The following is a 17410-nucleotide window of genomic DNA, read 5'->3' on the forward strand; positions in this document are numbered from 1 at the left end:
GCTTCCTCAAAATCTTTGCATACATTATGATTTTCATATTTAAAAAAGAAGTGTGCTCATTTATGAAGTAGTGAAGAGGTTTTGTGTCTGTAGCACAGAGCAGTATCAGTCTTTCTAGAGCTCTTGAATGCAATGTCAAAGTCAAGGTCTTTGTTTTGTCTGAAAATGTTATTTAATCTTGCTTCATCTAGTCAATTTGTTTTTATCTTCTATTGTTTCTAGACCAAGAGCAGTGATGATCTCTTAGCTGGGATGGCTGGAGGGGTCACAGTGACTAATGGTGTCAGAGGAAAGAAAAGCACCTGCCCTTCTGCAGCACCGTCAGCACCTGCCCCTGCCATGACCACTGTGGAGAGCAAGTCCAAGACTAGCACAGGTATGTGTGCACTTGGTGTTAGAGGGAGCTGCCTTTTGTTTGAGTAGGCAGAGTGCAGTGGTATTTAGGGATTCCAGCTAAGTGCAGAAAGTTTCAAACATGTACGAAGCATTTGGTACTCATCACCCTTATTACCTGATGGCCACTCTTAGCCCCTTGACACCCACCTCCCCTGTTATTGTTTTGAAGCAAATTCCAGATGTCATCCACAAATATTTAATTATCTTTGAAAGATAAGGAAGGATTGTTTTAAAAATATATTCGTATATTCACAATAGTGGTGGTGCAGTGGAAACGAATCCTGTTAGGAACCATGAAGTTGCGGGTTCAGTCCCTGGCCTTGCTCAGTGGGTTAAGGATCTGGCGCTGCCATGAGCTGTGGTGTAGGTCGCAGACATGGCTCGGATCTGGCGTTGCTATGGCTATGGTGTAGGCCAGCAGCTGTAGCTCCAGTTGGAACCCCGGCCTGGGAACCTCAGTTCTGCTCTAAAAAGCACAATGCCATTATCAGTCCTTGAAATAATTAATCATGTATTTTTCAATAAATTAAATTTATTGAAAATCATAAATTATTCAGTAAGTACTAAAATTTCCAACTACCTTATAAATATTACATACATTTATTTATTGATTTGTTTGGATCAGGATTCACCAGAATTCAGTTAAGATCCATAGATAGTAATTGGTGAAGTGTCTCTTAAATCTTCATTTTTACATCTATGAGTTTATCCCCCTTTTTTCTTGCAATTTAATTTTTGTGAAACCTGGTTGTTGACCCTATAGAGTTGCCCATGATCTGGATTTTGGTGTCACATTCATATGTTGACCTTGACCATGTTCCTTTGTTCTGTTTACTATTTACTGTGAATGTCTTTGGATCTAGAGTCTTAATGAACCTTAATTGAGTTTCCTCCCCTGCCCACCTTCCGCTGACTCCTTCATGGGTATGGTCGTCCATCCATCAGAAGGCTGTCTCTCACTCTAGGAGCTTAGCAGCCTCTGATGGGCTGCCTTGATGTATTTTTCCAGTTCCATCATCCTTTCTTCCTTCATTAGCAGCAGCTCATTTTAGATCTCATTCTGTAGTCAAGGAGTAATGTATCACATTTTGCTTCTTAAACTTAGAGAAAAAAAAACTTTAAAACTTCTATCCAACTTAAGATTATGTATTTGAAATAAAGCTTATGAAGCAAATTGGCAGAAATTATAGCAGACCCTCCTTACCATCATTTTGGCCCCCCTGTGTGCACTGGACTTTTTTCTAGCCCAGGTTTGCCTCCTGTCCTCTCACCTGCTTTGACTCTCTGGATCCTTCCTTCCACCCCAGACCACACCCCACTGTTAATTAACAGCAGTGCGATGTGGTCACCATGAGAAAATGTTTTAGGTCCTAGCTTTGCTTTAGAGGCATTATTCCTATTCAACCTCACTGTAGCCCTGTGGGGTAGAGGCTGTTTTTATCCTCATTTTAGAGATATGAAAACTGCCCTTGGAAAGCTTAAGTTCTTGCCCAGAGCCATGCATGCATTTGCTCAGTGACTACTCCCTGTGTATCCACCTTGTACCAGGCCCCAGAGCTGGTAGTGAGGTAGAAACTGGATCTTGCCTTTTACCCTCAAGCCTGGGGTCATCACTATGGTTACATTCCAGCTTATGTAGTGAGAAGGAAATTATGTCCAATCCAGCTCTGACTGGACCCCTAGCCTAGGAACCTCCATATGCCCCAGGAGCGGCCCTAAAAAGGAAAAAAGACCAAAAAAAAAAAAAAGAAAAGAATTTCCTGGGTGAGATTCCATGTTTGCATACATGGTTCCCTGCTGGCCAGTGCCTCCTGCCCTTGCCAGGGTGAGTGCACTTTTCACCTCCCCAGATCAGTTGCCCTATCTTTTCCCCCTTTTGGCCTCTATTTGCAGTTGTTCCTCCTAATTGTGTTGCTTCTGCCTTTGGAATCTGTTGCAGACTTATTGCCCTTTCCTTGTTCCTAAGGAGATTGAGCTCTTGCTTCCTGAATGTGGGCCTTCCTCTAGTTTTACTGCTCTGCCTGCCCACATTCCTCTTTTACTGCTCTCCCTTCTTCCTCTTGTCTCACTCAGCATCCTCTGGGTAATTTCCATCAGAGCACTCTTGCTCTGTGTTCCTTTCTTGCTCGAGAAAATTCACCAAACGTTAGTTTCTGTGACTCCCCGAATTCTCCCTGGCATTCAGGGCCCTAGAGAAACCTCACTGACTGTGTGACTGTGCTTTTCCTTTCTGCTTTTTCTTCCTCCTCATCCTTGTCTGTGGTGTGGCCAGCCAGTGTTCCTTCTCTCCCCTGCTCTATACCTGATCTCTGGCAGAGTGATGGATCTCTTCCCACATCCTACGTCAGGTAGACCTTTCAGTCCCTTTACTCTGCAGCCTGGTGCCTGCCACATAATGAACCAGGTATATATTTTCAAACCAGGTTATATTTTCAAAGTAAAAAATATTATAATTTCTTGAAGTGTTTCTAGGTACGTGAACGTACTCCTTTCTATATTAATACATGATTATGTCGATTGTTTGCACAGGTTTAACATTTTAGCAGTTAAGTAATATTGTGACTTGTGCAGCGTATATGATTAACCTCGTTTACTGCATTGTCATTTTCTAGCACTTAGAGAAGCAGAGTGGCTAAGTTGCAGGTTCCGCCAGGCTGCCTGCCTGCGATTCAGTCCTGGCTCATCCAGGTCTTATCTGTGGGGTGCTGACATTTAACATCTTTTTGGGAGTTTATCTGTAAAACAAGATGATAATAATGAAGCTTGTATAATTAATGTATGTAAAGTGTTAATATGTGTTTGTGTGTGGTAGGTATAAGTGCATGTTATCTATTACTATGATTTCTGTTATTGGTACTATTTATGTGACATTTTATGGTATGAAAAATGTTTCGCATTTACTTTGACCATATTTTTTTCGTGCTTATTGTAGGTAGTTTAGATTTCTTGTTTGTCCAGAGGCTTCCCTTCTCTTCTGGTCATCTCTGAAATTCCTTTACTGTCTGTCTGTTTCTGCAGTTAGTTTGCTACTTACCTGGATGTCCCTAGAGGCACCTTCATCTGGCCTATGATAGAGTCCTCTGCCCCTGGCTACCTGTTGAAAGCCATGGTTTAGATTTGAGTTCATGTGTATAACTTTTTTTTTTAATGTGATAGCTTGAGACACAGTTCATATTCCGTAAAATTCACCCCTTTAAAGTGTACAATTCTGTGTATAGTAACTTCTTTTTCATTGATAATTAAAAGATGATTGATCTTCTGGTTTAGAGGAAACTGAGCCTTACAATAAGCAGACGTTTAGGCAGGATCAGTGTAGGTCAGTGTCAGTGTGTAGACCCTTTGATTTCATCTCATTAGACTCAGGCATAACTGTGTGCCTTTTTATTGCTAATTTTTGGCCTTAAATTCTTTGTTTTAAACATGTAGGCACAAGTTCTTCAACCAGGCGGAGCACTTCTACAGGTAATAAAGAATCCAGTTCTACTAGAGAAAGATTACGCGAACGTACCCGACTAAACCAGAGCAAAAAACTACCTTCTGCAGGTCAGGGTGCTCATGATGTGGCATTGGCCAAGCGTTCCCGCAGTCGCACAGCCACGGAATGTGACGTCCGTATGAGCAAGTCCAAATCGGACAATCAGATCAGTGACAGAGCTGCCCTGGAAGCCAAAGTGAAGGATCTCCTCACGTTGGCCAAAACCAAGGATGTGGAGATTTTCCATTTGAGGAGTGAGCTCCGGGACATGCGTGCTCAGCTGGGCATCAGTGAGGACCACTCCGAGGGAGGTGAGAGGACTGAGGAGAAGGAAGCTGCCACTGCTCACCAGCCAACCGACGTTGAGTCCACTTTGTTGCAGTTACAGGAGCAGAATGCCGCTATCCGTGAGGAGCTCAACCAGCTGAAAAATGAAAACAGGATGCTCAAGGACAGGTTGAACGCACTGGGCTTCTCCCTGGAGCAGAGGTTGGACCATTCTGAAAAGCTGTTTGGCTACCAGTCCTTGAGTCCTGAAATCACCCCCGGCAACCAGAGCGACGGAGGAGGGACTCTGACTTCCTCGGTGGAGGGCTCTGCCCCGGGGTCAGTGGAGGATCTCTTGAGCCAGGATGAAAGCACTCTCATGGACCACCAGCACAGCAACTCTCTGGACAACCTGGACAGTGAGTGCAGTGAGGTGTACCAGCCCCTCACATCCAGCGATGATGCCCTGGATGCGCCGTCGTCCTCTGAGTCAGAAGGCATTCCAAGCATAGAGCGCTCTCGGAAGGGAAGTAGTGGGAATGCCAGTGAAGTGTCCGTCGCTTGCTTGACGGAACGGATCCACCAGATGGAGGAGAACCAGCACAGCACGAGTGAGGAGCTCCAGGCGACTCTGCAGGAGCTGGCCGACTTACAGCAGATCACCCAGGAGCTGAACAGTGAGAATGAAAGGCTCGGGGAGGAGAAGGTGATTCTCATGGAGTCTTTATGTCAGCAGAGTGACAAGTTGGAACACTTTGGCCGGCAGATTGAGTATTTCCGCTCCCTTCTAGATGAGCACCACATTTCCTATGTCATAGATGAGGATGTAAAAAGTGGGCGCTATATGGAACTGGAACAGCGCTACATGGATCTAGCCGAGAACACACGTTTCGAGCGGGAGCAGCTTCTTGGTGTCCAGCAGCACCTAAGCAACACTTTGAAGATGGCAGAGCAAGACAACAAGGAGGCTCAGGAGATGATCGGGGCGCTCAAGGAGCGCAACCACCATATGGAGCGCATCGTTGAGTCCGAGCAGAAGGGCAAGGCAGCCCTGGCAGCCACATTGGAGGAGTTCAAAGCCACAGTTGCCACCGACCAGATCGAGATGAACCGCCTGAAGGCTCAGCTGGAGAATGAGAAGCAGAAAGTGGCGGAGCTGTATTCCATCCATAACTCTGGAGATAAATCTGACATTCAGGATCTCCTGGAGAGTGTCAGGCTGGACAAAGAGAAAGCAGAGACTCTGGCCAGCAGCCTGCAGGAGGACCTGGCTCACACCCGGAATGATGCCAATCGGCTACAGGACACCATCGCAAAGGTACCATTGAGGTAGATGGGCCCTTCTGGGCCAGTGTTTCGTGCTGCAGTACGTGGCCAGCATCCTTGGTGGTGTATGCTTAGCCCTTTTTAAGCTTCATGATGGTTTTCTTGTATTTGGATGGAGTGAAAAGTGTTCTTGTGATGATGTCACTCACTTACATTTTGTTACTCTTTTCCTTCCTGTGAGAGAGATAATGGATGGGGCTAGAGTTACAACTAACAATGACTAACAGAGCTTGTCCATAGTTCTGGCTATTCCCAGGGGAATGTGTTGTGCAATTTCACGTCCTCATCTCTAATGTAGTTTGACATAAGAACAATGGAGAGCCAGTCCTCCAGTCTGTGGGATTAGCAGTGTCTGCTTTTTGTCGTCGGTTTTCGAGTGAAGTTCTGTTGTGAGTTGAAAATACTTTTGGATAGGAAGGCTCCTGTTGCTTAGAGGCCCATGATCCGTTGCTGGAAGGGACTTTGGAGATCTTTGATTGGTTTTACATGCAGCATGATAGTGAGGACTCAGTCCAGCCCCCTGGTTTTACATGCATCATGGTAGTGGGGACTCAGTCCAAAATGCAGCCCAGGTTTGCTGGCAGTCTGGCCAGGACTCTGTGCTCCATGTGGTTGCTGATATAGTGTTTATTTGCATGAGTTATCTAATTATTCTAGCTTACATTTTATTTCCTGTTTTAGTGCAGTAGTTCTTAAAGTAGGAAACAGTATGACTTTGGTTAAAATTTGAATAATTTTTTTTTTTTTTGGGTCTTTTTGCTATTTCTTTGGGCCGCTCCCGCGGCATATGGAGGTTCCCAGGCTAGGGGTCGAATCGGAGCTGTTAGCCACCGGCCTACACCAGAGCCACAGCAACGTGGGATCTGAGCCGCGTCTGCAACCTACACCACAGCCCACAGCAATGCCGGATCGTCAACCCACTGAGCAAGGGCAGGGACCAGACCCGCAACCTCATGGTTCCTAGTTGGATTCGTTAACCACTGCGCCACGACAGGAGCTCCCAAATTTGAATAATTTAAACGTTATTTTTTTTATTTTTTATTTTTGGCTGCACTGGCAGCATATGGAAATTCCTGGAGCAGGGATCAATCCCATGCCACAACAGCTGCCCAAGACACTGCAGTGACAACACTGGATCCTTAACCCACTCCTCCACAAAAGAACTCCTAAACTATTTATTTATTTTTTAATGGCGGCACCCATGGCATATGAAAGTTACCAGGCCAGGGATTGAATCCAAGCCAAGCCGCAGCTATGGCAATGCCAGATCTTTTAACCCACTGTCAGGCCAGGGATCAAATCTGCACTTCTGTAGTGATCCAAGCCATTGCAGTCAGATTCTTTTTTTTTTTTTTTTTTTTGTCTTTTTGTCTTTTTGTCTGTTGTTGTTGTTGTTGCTGTTGTTGCTATTTCTTGGGCCGCTCCCGGGCATATGGAGGTTCCCAGGCTAGGGGTTGAATCGGAGCTGTAGCCACCGGCCTACGCCAGAGCCACAGCAACGCGGGATCCGAGCCGCATCTGCGACCTACACCACAGCTCACGGCAACGCCGGATCGTTAACCCACTGAGCAAGGGCAGGGACCGAACCCGCAACCTCATGGTTCCTAGTCGGATTCGTTAACCACTGCGCCACGACGGGAACTCCTGCAGTCAGATTCTTAACTTACTGTGCCACAGCGGTGACTCCCTAACCTTAAATTTTTTTTTTGTTTTTTGTTTTTTGTTTTTTGTCACCCCTAGGTATATGGACTTCCTAGGCCAGGGATCAGATCTGAGCCTCAGTCATGACCCAAGCTGCAGCTGTGGCAACGCCGGATCCTTAATCCTTCCCGCCGGGCTGGGAATCAAACCTGCATCCCACTGCTCCTAAATGTTTGTTTGTTTTGCTTTTTAGGGCTACACCCAAGGCATATGGAAGTTCCTAGGCTAGGGATTGAATCCAAGCTACAGCTGCCGGCCTACACCATAGCCACAGGCACGTGGGATCTGAGCCACATCTGTGACCTACCACCACACGCAGCTCATGGCAACACCAGATTCCCAACCCACTGAGTGAGACCAGGGATTGAACCCACATCTTCACGGATACTAGTTGGATTCATTTCTCCTGTGCCACAGCAGGAACTCCTAAATGTTAATTTTTTAAGTGAGGACTTTAAAGAGGTACAGTAAAGGAGATTTGTTCGAGCATATAGGTTGGGGGCCGTTATGAACTAACACTTTGACAATGACAATATTTGAGAATTTTTTGTTTCCATTTTTAATTTGATATTGAAAGTGTCACAAATCAGACATCATTTTTGTTGGAAAGCATGTTAATCATTAATCAGATGTATGCCTTCAGTCCAAACTTTGGGGAAGGGAAGATGTGTAAAATTTTCTCATGAATAATGTAGTTCAGTTCAGTGGTATGTCCATATAATTTCAATGAGTGATGTAGCAGCAGATGTAGTGCTGAAGTGTGTCGTGTCAAGTCCTATTTTTGGAGAGTGCCTTCTGTATAGTTGTTACACAGGTCGCTCTCGCTCACACAGCCACTCACACTCGGGTTCCAGCTAAAACAGTGGGTACCTACGTCCTAGGAATTATCTCAGAACAACTCATTTCTCTGATTGGCACCATCCGTTTTACATAGGTAGAAGATGAATACCGAGCCTTCCAGGAGGAAGCTAAGAAGCAGATAGAAGATTTGAATATGACATTAGAAAAGTTAAGATCAGAGCTGGAAGAGAAAGAGACAGAAAGGAGTGACATGAAAGAAACGATCTTTGAACTTGAAGACGAAGTGGAACAGCACCGGGCAGTGAAGCTTCATGACAACCTCATCATCTCTGACTTAGAAAGTAAGTGTTGTCCTACACATTTTTGCATATGGGAGGAGTCTGTGTTCAGTATCAGGATGACAGTGGGGCTTCTGATGGGACAGAGGTTCATGGCAAGAGCTTGGTGGCCAGCAGACACGCACGTGTGGTGGGTGATGTTTCCACGGCCATGCCATCTTCCAGCTGCTTTTTGTTCCTAAAGAACTGTTTGAGTGGAGCATGGCTTTACAGTTCTGTGTAATAATGAAAAATCATTTAAATGAAAAGCTAGTGGGGGAAATTACTGTTGTGGCTCAGCAATAATGAGCCCAACTAGTATCCTTGAGGATATGGATTTAATCCCTGGCCTTGCTCGGTAGGTTAATGATCCGGTGTTGCCACAAGCTGTGATGTAGGTTGCAGATGTGACTTGGATCCCATGTTGCTGCGGCTGTGATGCAGGCCGGCAGCTGTAGCTCCCATTGGACCCCTAGCCTGGGAACATCCATGTACCACGGGTTCGGCCCTAGAAAGACCTCCCCCCCAAAAAGAATTGGTGGGAAACAGAAATTTGCATGATCTTAAAATGTCTTTCCACAGACTGTTATGTTTTAAATGACGAAAAAGAAGCAATCAGAAATTATACAGTGGAACAATTAGGCAACACTGTGACTGGGTGATTGTGTAAGTGATAGAGGCATATGGTTATCACTAGGCCATATTCTGGCTGAGGCATAACTTCAATTACTCATAAAGAAACATTGGGTGTTCCCTGGTGGCCTAGCAGTTAAGGACTTAGCAGTGGCTCTGTTTCGATCCCTGGCCCAGGAATTTCTGCATGCCACAAGGAGCAGCCGAAGGGGGAAAAAAAATTGTAAAGGAACATTAAACAGATAAAAAATGAGGAATGTTGTACTAAAAGCCCAGGAATGAGTGGTGCTATATTCCTCAAAATGCCAGTGTCGTAAAAGACAGAGGCTGAGGAAAAAGTTCCAGGCTAAGGAGGCAATATGTTCAGCCCCTGTGCCTTACTGGCTTCAGTGCTGCCAGGAGTTGCTATAAAGGGCAAGGTGACAGAGTTGGAGTGTGGGTGGGAGATTAGATAAACATATCATGTCAGTATGCATTTATGAAGTCAATAACCAAACTGTGTGTGTATTCTTAGGAACCACACACTGAAAGATGCGGGACCATCATGTGTATCCTTAAAGGTTAGGAAAAAGTTAGGGATAAATACAGGCAAACAGACAGGGATCAGAGATAATAAATGATAAATGGTAAACTGATAACAATAAGATCTGAGTAAAAGGTATATGGATATTCCTTGGTATTATTTCGTGCATCTTTTTGTAAGTTTGAAATTATTTCTACATAATACAGTTATGTAGAGTTCTCAAATGTTAACAGATTTTATATTGTAATGTGCTTTAATATGATAGCCTGGAGGGGACAGGGAGAATGGGGGTAAACTTTTTGGTTGCTGTGGTAACAGCTTTTCAAACTTGTGGTTCATGATACTGCTCCTTTGAGTGCTAACAGTTTATTCTACCTCGACAGAGGGTTGATAGGCGCATACGGCATGCAGCCAGATCCCATGTGCTGTGGATGCAGATGAAAGGTTCGAACTATTTCCAGGAGACAGTCACTTGCAGGAGCCCTGACCATGTCTAGTGGAGGTTCTGAGTTCTGGCTAGATAATTAGCCCAGCATCTATAGATTCACCCCAGGGTTATTCAAAATATTCCAAGGTATCTGGCTACTGAAGTAGTGGATTGTGGGACTGTATTTCTTAGAGACATAGGGGTGAACTGTTTCATCTAAAGTTTTTTTTTTTTAATTGTTTTTATTATTTATTTATTTTGATTTTTTGTCTTTTTGCCATTTTCTTGGGCCGCTCCTGCGCCATATGGAGGTTCCCAGGCTAGGGGTCCAATCGGAGCTGTAGCTGCCAGCTTATGCCAGAGCCACAGCAACATGGGATCTGAGCTGCATTTGCGACCTGCACCACAGCTCATGGCAATGCTGGATCCATAACCCACTGAGCAAGGCCAGAGATTGAACCTGCAACCTCATGGTTTCTAGTTGGAGTCGTTAACCACTGAGCCACGACGGGAACTCCCTAAAATTATTTTTAAATGCTGTATTTTTTTCCATTATAGTTGGTTTACAGTGTTCAGTCAATTTCTACTGTACAGCAAAGTGACCCAGTCATACATGTATATATACATTTTTTTTTTTTTTTTTTTGGTCTTTTCTAGGGCCACCCCCACGGCATACGGAGGTTCCTAGGCTAGGGGTCCAATCGGAGCTGTAGCCGCCAGCTTACGCCAGAGCCACAGCAACGTGAGATCCGAGCTGCGTCTGAGACCTACACCACAGCTCTCGGCAACGCCGGATCCTTAACCCACTGAGTGAGGCCAGGGATTGAACCCGAAACCTCATGGTTCCTGGTCGGATTCATTAACCACTGAGCCACGATGGGAACTCCTATATACATTCTTTTTCTCACATTATCCTCCATCATGTTCCATCATAAGTGACTAGATACACAGCAGGATCTCATTGCTTATCCACTCCAGATGCAGTAGTTTGCATCTAGGCCAGGGATCGAACCCGAAACCTCATGGTTCCTAGTTGGAGTCATTTCTGCTGTGCCATGACAGGAACTCCCCTTCATCTAAAGTTTAAAAAAGACTTTTAGTTTGGAGTTCTTTCTGTGGCGCAGTCAGTTAAGAATCCAACTGAAGTGGCTTAGGTTGCTGTGGAGACGTGGGTTTAATTCCCAGTCCAGGGCAGTGGGTTAAAGGATCTGGTGTTGCTATGGCTGCAGCGTAGGTTACAGCTGCAGCATGGATTCAGTTCATGGCTTGGGAACTTCCACATGCCATGGGTACGGCCACAAAAAAAACCACATGAACAAAAAAACATTTTAGTGTAATGTTAATATCTAGTTTGTATTTCATTGTCTCTGAACTGAGAGATTTATCTAATTTTACTAACTGAATATAAACGATTCTAAAGTTTTTCAGATTAACTTAAAAGTTCAGTGTATTTTTTTTCGTTTAGTACTGCTGATAGCCTTTTCCCTTACACGCCTTGATTTGAATGCGGCAAGTGTGACACCTTGTGGTAATTAGGGTAATAGCTAGATATATGTTAGATGATAAGGATTCCTGGGAAAAACTTTTCCAAACCATTGCCAAAATAAAAATTACAGTAACATCATGTGGATTTTAATTATAAAATGGCTGAAAATCCTTAATAATTTTTTTTAGCCATGTAGTGCTCCCCAGTTTTTTGAAATAAAAAGTGGCAGTTCACAGAGATCCCACAAGAGTAGCATGGCAGTTAGCACCTGCTGCCTGGACCTCAGTTGTTAACGTTTTGCAGTATCCACCTTCTGTACATGTGTGTTTAACTGGACCAGTTGGTAGTGAGCTATGGACCTCATGACACTTAACTCCTGGTATTTCAGCATGCACTTCCCAAACATTCTCCTCTAACTTCATTATTGCCATATCTAGTAAAATCAGTCATTTCTTAGCATCATCTAAACCCCCCCATATGCAGATTTTCCCAGCTGTCCCCACAGTGTCCTTTATATTTGTTTTTCTTTTTTCTTTTTTTTTCCTCATCTTTTTGCCATTTCTTGGGCTGCTCCCGCGGTGTATGGAGGTTCCCAGGCTAGGGGTCGAATTGGAGCTGTAGCCACCGGCCTACACCAGAGCCACAGCCACGCGGGATCCGAGCCACGTCTTTGACCTACACCACCACTCACGGCAATGCCAGATCCTTAACCCACTGAGCAAGGCCAGGGATCGAACCTGCAACCTCATGGTTCCTTGTCGGATTCGTTAACCACTGTGCCACGACGGGAACTCCTAGTGGTTTTTTTTTGTTATTTTTTTTTATAGGAAGCGGTATCCAGACAAGTTTCATGCATTATAATCTGCTGTTATAGCTCCATGGTCTGATAGGAGTTAATTTTTTCCTAGAGAATTCTAGCACTTGGGGTCATTGCTAAGGCAGCCCTTGGCATAGGGGCCTTGATGGCAGGGAGTGCTGTTAACTGGGAAACTGAGATTTTCTTCCAAGGAATGAAACCATCACCGTAGTCAGTTTTAGTACTTTTTTTTTTTTTTTTCTTTAATCGCCCCCCAAAAGAAATCCTGTACCCATTAGCAATCACTCCTCATTTACCCCCAGATGATTCTGCATTTGGTATTAGGTGACAGAATTTTAAAACAGCTATTGGACGCAGAGGAAAATACACTCATAATGATGAATAGATAGCAAATCTTAGCAGAGAAATAAAAACCCTAAACAGAACTTAGTAGGTTTTTCAGGAATTTAGAAATTAAACAGCTAATATAAAAAGTTACTGAATCATTTAGGAGTTCCCGTCGTGGCGCAGTGGTTAATGAATCCGACTAGGAACCATGAGGTTGTGGGTTCGGTCCCTGCCCTTGCTCAGTGGGTTAACGATCCGGCGTTGCCGTGAGCTGTGGTGTAGGTTGCAGGCTCGGCTCGGATCCCGAGTAGCTGTGGCTCTGGCGTAGGCTGGTGGCTCCAGCTCCAATTCGACCCCTAGCCTGGGAACCTCCATATGCCGCGGGAGTGGCCCAAGAAATAGCAACAACAACAACAACAACAACAACAACAACAAAAGTTACTGAATCATTTAAACAAGAAATTAGAGATGTAGAAAACCCAGTGAACTTGAAGAGAAGTCAGGAGACATTATCCAGTCTGAAGGGCAGAGAGAGAAAAGATGGAGAAAATGAGTAACACAGCAGTGACCTGTGGGACAGCCCCCACGAGGCGTTGCATACCTGGAGTCCAGGCAGCTTCCTAGAGAACATCGGTGCTGTACTGCCTAGACCTGGCTTGCAGTACTTCTCGGCAGTTCTTGGACTTGATGTCTAAGTGGAGAAGGTCTGATGTAAAAACTAAGTGCTATTAAGGCTTTCAGTTCAAGATAATGGCCTGAGGTCATACATTCTTCCTTTTCCTCCCAAAGTCCTAGTGACATGTCAGGAGAGATAAAAATTATAAGAAGCCTAGAGCAAAGATAGAAAATAGGGGAAGGGTTCTCCTTTCAGCAGATAAACAGTTGTGAGTAATTTCTGGAATACTTTGAGTAGAGCAGATGGAATTGGATATGGAGAAGTCAATCAGTACAGAAACATCTGCTGAAGCTCTGAGTAATGATGTGCCCAGCAAAGTTGTGGGGATGCGGGACCTAGACCTCCACATCAGAGATAGTGGGGCCTGGAAGCAGCAGCAGTTTTAGGCTGCGGTGTAAAGGAATGCTGAGCTGGGTACCATCCACTCCGGGGAGGGTGCCGGCTCTGGTGTGTTTGCCCCCAGGCTGCTCCTGGACTCAGCTCTTTTCTAAGTGAGGCACAACTTTCATACCATGCCTGCAATAACTTCAGACTGCCTCATTATCTTAAAGACCACACATTGGGAAAAGCGGTTTGGTCCAGCATTGAAATGGACACACACACACACACCACCCCTACCTGTCACCTCAGTTGAAGCCACCCATTCCCTCTTGTGTGTCCAGAGGGGGGGCCTCCCTGCAGGCATGTTTCATCAGCAAAGCCGTTAGCCGGCTGTGCTATGGGGGAGAGGTCTGTGGATAGAGCAGTGACTTCACAGGTGTTGAGAAGCATTGTGGGTATCACTGATATAATCATCTTTGTCCTTTATAAGTAAGAAGGGCAGTGTGGGAGTTCCTGTTGTGGCGCAGTGGAAATGAATCTGGCTAGGAACCTTGAGGTTGTAGGTTCAATCCCTGGCCTTGCTCAGTGGGTTAAGGATCTAGTGTTGCCTTGAGCTGTGGTGTAGGTCACAGACGCAGCTTAGATTCCGAATTGCTGTGACTCTGGCGTAAGCTGGCAGCTGTAGCTCCAATTCCCAGCCTGGGAACCTCCATATGCCAAGGGTGCAGCCCTAAAAAGCGCACACACACACACACAAAGAATAGTGGCTGGTTACCGTCAAAACTTGAAAAATACCTGAATTTCACCAGTTTTGATCTAGTTAACAGCCAGTGTGCATAGTGCCTCCTTCCCATGGCTACCCTTTCTCCTTTGAAAAGAGTGAAATAGGCACCGGGACTTGCTATACCTGAAATAAAGCAAGTTATGTGGAGGACGAGCCAGGTGGACTACCTCTGTTGTTCAAACTATAAATGGGTTAAATGGTAGCCAGGCATGATGTTGTTCTCATAAGAAATACCAATTTCAGTGTGTTCTAAATCATAAACTCTCTAACTTGGTGACGTCTCAAAAAAAAATTGTGTGTTCTTGAGCTAGAACCTTCTAATGGATTGACTTAGATCCTATTGATAGTTTCATGTGGTCCTTCATCACTTCTGCTTCTAGAGATGTGTCTTCAATTAACCTGAACAGCTGTGTAAAGACCCTCATTGTTTGTTTTGGCTGTGACTTAGTAGGCAATTGCTGAGGCAAATCATGGTGTATACAGTTGATGGGGTACTAATATGGCCATCAGAATGGTGCTGCAGGTCTGTATTTCTGGAGAAAATCATCCTGTGTCTACTGCTTAGTGGAAAGTCTTGTGAAGCAGTATGAAGAGGATAATTTATTTTTCTTAGATGAAGTCTGGAATGAAATATGCCAAATGCTAATGCTGGGTAATCTTATTTTTGTCATTATTCTGTTCTCCAGACTTTTTATCGTGAGCATGCATTGCTTTTAGAATCGGGGGGGGGGAGTTATATTCACTTTGGGGGGGTGAAAAAGTGTAAAATAAAAAAAATAAAGACAAGTGAAAGCAGTAAATGGTTCATTTGAAAGTCAGGAATTCAGGTTTGGGGGTAAAGCTGTGGCCTGGCAGCTGGATGCACCTCCTGCTTTGATCCCTGCCCCTGAGATACAGAGCTTTAACTGGTAAGTTCCTCCGATTCTTTCTCTTCCTCTAAGGATTGTGTCTGACAGCAGTTGGAGGTGCTTGGCCAGATGCAGGAGCCTGGCTGAGTGCTAAGCTCTCTATCTGGAGGGCAGGAGAGGTTGCCAGGGACCTTTCATGACTTTCACCCCAAGGAGTGCAGGTTGATCCTGGCCATTGTAGCCTGGTTGATGGTTCTGAATTTACTAGTAATGGTAGGTCTTGGTGGTGAGAAGTTATGAACCCCGTTGTTAAATGGGCAGGGCAGGGCCCAGAATTGTTCTGAGCAAAGTTAAACCAATAACAGTGAGAAGAGGAGTATACTAGATTTCTAGAATAAAAATAGCATTGTAAAATTGAGTTATAATTTATAATTAAAAAGTGAGGTTAACAGTAGTTCTTCTGTCCTTTGAATATAATGTTGCTTCTGAGTTGAAGACAGTAGGTGGCAGTGTCTCTTACACTAGAAGAACTTTGGGAGGGAAGCTCTATTTTGGGGCCCTGGAGTTGATGGCCAAGCCACCCTCATCCTCTTGTGACTGATCACTGGGCACAGCAGCGGTTTTGCTAAGCATCTTTGTGGTAAGAACTGGAGCACAGATGCCTTTGTTTCCACAGAGGAAAAGCCCGTTGTTGCTTTTAATGCTTTATGTTACAAAGTGAAGATACAGGCATGATTTGTAAAGTTTAAATCAAATTCCCCGGAGATACTTGTAGTACACTTCATTCGGCCTGAATATTTCCACTGGTTGCCAGCTTCCCTTCTGTTCAAAAGAAGACATGATGACGATAAATACCCAATGCCAGGTGTAGACACTCTTCGTGGACTAGTTGAGGAGCCGTGAATGTGGAGGTCGGTAAAGAGAAAGGGTAAGATCAAAAGAAGTAAATGAAATTTTGGATTTTATGGTCAGTCTAAGATGACCAGTGGCTTCTCATGTCACCAGGGACTCAAGACCCCAGATGTTTAGAGTGGCTGTTTAGATTTGCTGTCATTGTCTCATGTAAGTTATCTAAAGGTAGGTAGGTATGTCCTTTGTGATCAAAAGAAAATGTAAATGATTTTCAACAGAGGAGGAGAAATTACACATTTTTCGTTTGCTTACCTATTTTAATTATAAAATGTTTTTTGGAGTTCCCGTCATGGTGCAGTGGAAACAAGTCCAACTAGGAACCATGAGGTTGCGGGTTCAATCCCCGACCTCACTTAGTGGGTTAAGGATCTGGTGTTGCCGTGAGCTATAGTGTAGGTCGCAGACGCAGTTTGATTCTGCAGTTCAGCCCTAAAAAAAAAAAACCCATAACAATAAACTAAAATATTTTTACGCCACGGAAACGAATTCAACTAGGAACCATAAGGTTGTGGGTTCTATCCCTGTCCCTGCTCAGTGGCTCAGATCTGGCATTGCTGTGGCTGTGGTGTAGGCCGGCATCAGTAGCTCCGATTGGACCCCTGGTCTGGGAACCTCCATATGCCACAGGTGCAGCCCTAAAAAGACCAAAAAAAAAAAAAAAAAATTATACAAATACAGTGTAAATGAAAGGTGTAACACCTAGTGTTTTCTACAGCAGAAATATTTTAGCTTCTGTCCTTATTTCTTGTCTTTGGTAATATCAGCAGCACCTGATTTCATCTACGCATCAGGTGGGTCCTTACTGGTTCCAGAGTCACCCTCACCTCTGCAGATACAGGTCAGGATGAGGGTCACCACTCTCCTGGGTGTCTACTTTGCTCTCCACCAAATTGGATGGCCTGTTTGACCCTTAGTTTCCAGGTTAAATGAGGTTTGAAGCAGCTTGTAGAGGGACAGACTTTTAACATTTAGTCTTCTGCATGTGAAAACATCGTCTTTTCTGTGTCTAAAAGGGTAGATAGAGATTGTACCTTTTTTCCTTTTCCCTTGTGTCTCCAGCACCTTGCCAAAAAAACGTATGATACAAAGTAGGTACTTATGAGGAGTTTGTTGAATTACTGGGTAAAAGTAATTAATTATCTTTTTTTATTTTGTAGCCCTGACTTTGTTGAAAAAGTTTGGGGTGATGAATGGGAGGAAATCGGCTACTAGCTACCAAAAACAGCCAGTTTTTTCACTCATGTTTTATCTCATTTATTTTTTTACCCAACTTTAGAAAACATTGAGAGTTCCCGTTGTGGCACAGTGGTTAACGAATCCGAGTAGTAACCATGAGGTTGTGGGTTTGATCCCTGGCCTTGCTCAGTGGGTTA

At 44.4% G+C, this 17410-nt stretch overlaps 1 protein-coding gene across 12 annotated transcripts in view; it reads left to right on the top strand.

Annotated features, from left to right (window-relative positions):
• Positions 1–17410, top strand: part of SPECC1L (sperm antigen with calponin homology and coiled-coil domains 1 like) — a 131029-nt gene that overhangs the window by 39278 nt on the left and 74341 nt on the right. For 10 of the 12 annotated variants that reach the window (XM_021073804.1, XM_021073799.1, XM_005670893.3 and 7 more), the window contains 3 exons: positions 223–376; positions 3823–5456; positions 8100–8307. In XM_021073804.1, coding sequence (XP_020929463.1) covers positions 223–376; positions 3823–5456; positions 8100–8307 — 1996 coding nt within the window. The remainder of the gene's footprint in view (positions 1–222; positions 377–3822; positions 5457–8099; positions 8308–17410) is intronic. The other 2 variants (XM_021073802.1, XM_021073803.1) reach the window with 1 other exon arrangement.

Source organism: Sus scrofa, chromosome 14, assembly GCF_000003025.6.
Source record: "Sus scrofa isolate TJ Tabasco breed Duroc chromosome 14, Sscrofa11.1, whole genome shotgun sequence".
Lineage (NCBI taxonomy): Eukaryota > Metazoa > Chordata > Mammalia > Artiodactyla > Suidae > Sus > Sus scrofa.